The sequence below is a fragment of the Saprolegnia parasitica genome (assembly GCF_000151545.1).
Source record: "Saprolegnia parasitica CBS 223.65 unplaced genomic scaffold supercont2.351, whole genome shotgun sequence".
NCBI lineage: Eukaryota > Oomycota > Saprolegniomycetes > Saprolegniales > Saprolegniaceae > Saprolegnia > Saprolegnia parasitica.
Window position 1 is genome coordinate 5,286 of NW_012156745.1, and position 5,357 is coordinate 10,642.

General features: G+C 58.5%; 3 protein-coding genes across 3 annotated transcripts; 2 read left to right on the forward strand and 1 right to left on the reverse strand.

Annotated features, from left to right (window-relative positions):
- Positions 1–1,390: 1,390 nt before the first annotated feature.
- On the forward strand, positions 1,391–1,852 carry SPRG_16690 (hypothetical protein; the record flags this gene model as incomplete). The annotated part of the gene is made up of 1 exon (XM_012355996.1): positions 1,391–1,852. The coding sequence occupies one exon, from the start codon at positions 1,391–1,393 to the stop codon at positions 1,850–1,852; it is 462 nt and encodes a 153-aa protein (XP_012211386.1).
- Positions 1,853–2,578: 726 nt separating this feature from the next.
- Positions 2,579–3,923, reverse strand: SPRG_16691 (hypothetical protein; the record flags this gene model as incomplete). The annotated part of the gene is made up of 6 exons (XM_012355997.1): positions 2,579–2,752; positions 2,809–2,940; positions 2,990–3,136; positions 3,182–3,331; positions 3,380–3,537; positions 3,581–3,923. 6 exons carry the CDS (start codon positions 3,921–3,923, stop codon positions 2,579–2,581), a joined length of 1,104 nt encoding a protein of 367 aa, XP_012211387.1.
- Positions 3,924–4,378: 455 nt separating this feature from the next.
- On the forward strand, positions 4,379–5,332 carry SPRG_16692 (hypothetical protein; the record flags this gene model as incomplete). The annotated part of the gene is made up of 4 exons (XM_012355998.1): positions 4,379–4,915; positions 4,973–5,071; positions 5,123–5,224; positions 5,261–5,332. 4 exons carry the CDS (start codon positions 4,379–4,381, stop codon positions 5,330–5,332), a joined length of 810 nt encoding a protein of 269 aa, XP_012211388.1.
- Between the last annotated feature and the right edge of the window lie 25 nt (positions 5,333–5,357).

Below are 5,357 nucleotides of genomic sequence, written 5' to 3' on the forward strand. Positions count from 1 at the left end.
CATGAGGTTATCAAGGTCGTCGCGGCCGCATCGCTCGGAGCGAAACCGGTCGGCGGCCCGCGAGACGGAGCACAGTCCACAGCTCAATGTCGTCGTCGTTGTCGTCGTCGTCGTCGTGGCGCACTGCATGGGAGGAGTTTCGAATCCGCTGGCGCCACATGGCCAGCGGTGCGAATTATCTGGTCGCTGCAACGTCACCCACCGACACCACCTGGTTGGCCACATGGGCGCTCGACGTTGCACTTGGACGTGCGCCGCCAAAAGATGACGACGATCATTTTAAGCTATGAGTACCTACCACTAGAAGTAGCGAAGACGGTGCTCGAGTAATTGTTGAACTGAGATGTCGGTACTATGAACCCTCCTCGCGTGCACGTCGAAGCATTGAACGTGGAGTCGTTGCATTACGACGATGTGCGGTTCGCGGGTTGTAGTCGCCTGCGCCTCCATTGCGCGCGTGTTTAGCTACACGATCCCACTCCGCCGCACCACCTGTCGTGATGACGCCGCCCAGTTCGTCCGCTGGCAAAGCTCTCTTCGGCATCATCGACCCACTCTCTTCTGGAACCATTGCAATGACATTCGAGGAGGGGACAGAAAAGCGAGGCTTTTCGGATTCGAGTCCCTCTCTTCTTCCATGGACGACGTATCGTTATCCAGTAGCTTCAATACCAGTCCGACACGTGGCAAGTTGCATGTGAGCACTCTTGCAGGAATTGAACTCGAAAAGCAGCATCCCAACACGTACATGCTGGCATCTAGCATTTGATCGTGAGTGATCACGGCCTGTCCTTGTCTCCCCTCTTGTATGGACGTAGATTCGTGTGGCACTGTTCAAAAGTGACGTGCGTAATGCCAAGTGGATCTTGTTTACTATTGGCGTAGAGCCCTTCTACTCATACTACCGGCTATACATGTATGTTAGTTACTGCATTGCTTGCTTCTGATGGCATGTACCGAGCTCGACGATGATGATCGTGGGTCGCTCCCACTCAAATCGTCGTCTGCTTCCAAGAACGGCAACAGCAATGTCGTCGGCTGTGGCTACTCTCTATAGGGCCCCAGGCAAGCTCTCAAGTCTTCCACTTGGTGCGATTCTTGCTCCAGACGCGTAGCTAGGGTGAAGGATTTCGGTGCTTATAGTTGGTTGGTCGTACGGTACTGTCTGTAGCTGTCCACAGAGACGCCTCGTGCAGCTTTGTTGTGTGGCTCGGGACGTGGGACTCGACAGCCTCGTTTCCAGATTTCAATGTAAACTTCTACTAATCACCGCGACCGCTGTCCAACACCCACACGGTCACCAGCTGGCGGCTTGAGAAGAGGCAACAACACACGCGGAAAGCGACCTCAGAGTTCAATTGGCACCGACGTGCGCATTAGAAAGCCAACGATGACAGCGACGACGAGCGTCGACCCGCCAGCCACTACTAGTAGTGTGTACCGCGGTCGCTGCAAGTACAAGAGCGGGCGATGCCCAAACGAGCGCACGCTCAAGTACAACGGCGACATCCACACGCTCTGCGAGGAGCACCGCCAGCGCCACAACCAGATCCAGTGCAAGTCCGACACCAAAATCCGGTTTGTCAAGCGCCAGAAAGCTCTTCTCAACAAGCTCGCGTCGCCACATAGCAGTACCACAAATAGCAATCGACGTCCCCCGTCGGCCACTGTTACCAGGATCAAGCAAGAGCATCGTATGGACGAGATGGCACTGCAGACATCGCCGAAGAAGCTCCAGCCACTCGAATTCACCGCGCCGTCCTTCGACTGGTCGGACGAAGAGACGTTCATCTTTACGAATCTCATGGGCGTCGCGACCGCAACCACCGAAGCCTTCGTCTTTAGCGTCTAGTTCGACAAGCTGTTTATTTAACCTCCTGTGACCTGTACACCCAACCCTCCCGCCCAAGGGAGTTTTCTTGCTCGGGCCACACATTTCGCCGTCCATGCAACCCAGGCCAATGAGACCCACACGCCGAACACGCACCTACTAGTGTCGAAGCTGCGGTGTCGACACGGCAATAGGATTCGGGTATGGCTCCCAGAAAGGCCAGGCGCCAACCACGCTGCGAAGAAGCGACGGGGCGCGATGCTGGGACTAGGCGCGGTCAAAGCACTGTTACGCACGAGGAGTAGCCGCCGGTTTCTTGAGTCCTCGTGGCAAATGCAAGTAGCCGACTACCTCAAGAACGTGCGACGACCAGCAGCAACGTTCCCAGCCACCTCGGCTGTTGGACTGCGAAATACAAACCAACGCTGTACAGGCGCATTGGATACCACCGTATACTACGGAGTCTCCTCCTTGACTCTTCTCTACAACTTGTGAGCTAATCAGCGGCAAATTTGTGGCGCGACGCTGACAAGAGGAGCAGTGCGACGGGCGCAATGCCCACGGGCCACAGTAGCCCAAGCGAGAGGAGCCAAAACCTACCGGTATCCATCAGTACTTGGTCGTAGTAGCGACGAGCGAGGAGGAGGTATTACCCTTGCCAGAGCCAAGCAAGCGCGATCGTGCACCACGTCGTGCTCCACCTACGACCAACAACGTGTGTCATTTCCATCCGATGGGAGACACAGCCTACCCCATGGCCAATGCAAGGACCAGCCGGTTGGACGGGCGGACGCCCAGATGCAGCGGACCCATCGCCGACGGGACAAAGAGCGTTGTGTACAGATACTGCTTGAGGACGCCGTAGTAGCCGAGGCACGAGAGTGCCAGCCCCAGGCCGCGCCACCCCATGGTCTGCCAACGCTACAATAGCAGGTTCCATGCCAATGTCATGAAAACAAGCATGGGATGGGACGTACGAGGGATGCCTGGGCGTGGTGCAGCATCGTTTCGGCCGGCACGAGGCCGTCGTGCACGAGTGCAATGGGCACACCGCCAGCGCTCGTATAGGGCACCAGCGATCCGCGGAGAGGCATCGCAAGGATGCTCACCTACACGCAATTGCGTGGGTTCGAAGACGACAAAAAAGCAGGCGTGTACGCGCTTGGCCGGCGTCACAGCGAACGACACCCGGAGGTCGCCGATCGCACTGCGGTGCGGGCGCGGCTCGTTCTTGCGCGGGCGCGACAAAAACGCGGTCTCCGCGTCGATAAACATGTCGACCAGCGCCGGAATGGCGTCCACGGCCTGCGCAGGATGCGATGAGCAATCGATTTCCGGGCGGCATTGTACCTGCGGCGCATGCAAGGTCAAGTCAAAGACCGACTCCATCTGGAGAAGCGAGCGCTGGTCGAGGCGGATCGGCTCTGTCGGCGTCGATATCAAGTCGACGATCGCACGCGAGAGCGCGTACGTCTCGACGTGCAACGACGGGTGCGTCGTCTACTGCAAGCATCCATGGGCTGCTACACGAGGTGAGAGACAGCGCACCTTGCGAGAGGTGTACGGCCACAGGGTCGGGTTGCTGTAGCTGCGGTCGTCAAAGCGGTCGCTGTAGATCGGCGACTCGCTCCACACCTCGTCGTACGAGTACGTCACGTCCTTCTTCTCTTCGCCGTCTTCCCAGTACGTGTGGTCGTGGCGGGTCTCTACTCGCATGCTAGCACGGCTGCTCGTCGAAGAAGATACTACCTCGCCACTGGTACATCTCGACGGTCCGATGCAAGTGGACGCCAGCGACCGCGATGCCAAACTCACGGTCCGAGACAATCGGCCGGCCATTGTCTTGGCCCATGAGGCGCGCCGAGATGTGCACAAGGCGGCCGTCCAGCGCTGCCGTCTCGAGCGTCGGGTCGTACATGACGACGTCGGCGAGGGCGCCCGAGAGTCCATCGTGGGTTCTGGTTGCATGGGCTTCGTTGCCAAAGAGACTAGCGACGCAAACGAGCACGCAGACGAGGCCGGCAACCAAGGCCACGACCGCGTTACCGGCCGTCTGCTTGCGCGGCCGGTCGTCGTCGACGTCAGGACGCATGGTGCTGCAATTTGAGAGTGGCATATGCCACACTATAGTAGTGGCATATGCCACTCATGCAAGGCTGCATGCCGATTGGGCTCGGATTATTTTCGGCATCAATGCGCTGGCAGCACCAGAGCGCGTTTTTGCCGAGTGCAATCAAGTCATGACCACGCACGGGTGCTCTTGAAGCGCCGACATCAATGTCGAGTAAGTACCATGGAGAAAGAATGTAAATGGTGGCCAGCATCGCGGAAGCAGATGACCGTATTGGCGCCAAGATCCCCAGCGACGTCGAGGTACTCACTCATCAGGGCACCTTCGACTGGTCCAAGGCGAATCAAGCAAGGACGCTGCGAGAGAGGCCAAGGCATCGATCGACGACGCAGGAAAGGGCGTCGTCGTCTTCAAGCGCAACGTCATCAGCCTCCGGGCATGACCACTCGTTCGAGTGTAACTGAAACAACCAAGAGATGCAAGGCGACGAAGAGGCGGACGCGGCAGCGCGGGTGATCCAGCGCATGGTGCGTTGTCATGCGGCGCGCCGGTTCATGCAGCACATCGCGACGTCGGTCTACCGCAAGTGCTACGACGACACGTCGGGGCTCTACTATTACTGCAATCTCCGGACTGGCGACACGGCGTGGGACCGCCCCCGCGTCTTCTCTGCTCTTGTCGATGCACCTTTTTTCTCGGTCGACCTGCTGTCGGCGGCAGACGAGAAGTCGACGCCAGAGGTCGATGGAATCGTTGATGCACTGCCCATCAAGACGCGCAAGATGCAGCGAGACGAGCTGGCACGCTTGCGCCAAGAAGGCCTAGCACTAATCGCGCGCCGCGCCGATGCCAAAGCGTCGCTCGAAGCGTCGCAGCGCAAGAAGGTGCATCAAGGACGCAAGGCATGGGAGAAGCGGTGTCTGCAGCAAAACGAAGAAGCGCGGATGGAGCGCCGGCGCCACGTGGCCGCCGAGAACAAGCAGCTTCTCCAGACGCTCCTCGACGGCACCTATGTACAACAAACTGTCGTCCTTTCGTTCGCCGAAACCACAGACAATATGCTAATGTAGAAACCACAGCTCGGGTCAATACGCGATGCCTGTATGCGCGGGGATGTCGCCCGCGTCGCAGACCTCTTGCAGCAAGGGTTCAGCGCCAATGCAGAGAGCGTACAGATACAAGCGCCTCGGTATAACATGAGGACATCATCTTTCGCGTAGGCCATGGGGCTCACGCCGCTGCTCGCTGCATGCAGCAATGGCCAGCTGGCCGTCGTCCAGCTCCTTCTCGACGCCAACGCGGACGTCGACCACCGTCACGTGGTAATCCTCTACACGCCTCGTCCATCGTCTCAGTAGAAGCCGCAGATGACGCAGCGAACGCCGTACATGGAAGCATGTGAGCGCGCCGAATGCGCCGATCTTGCGTGAACTCTTGCGCGCCGGTATACATACG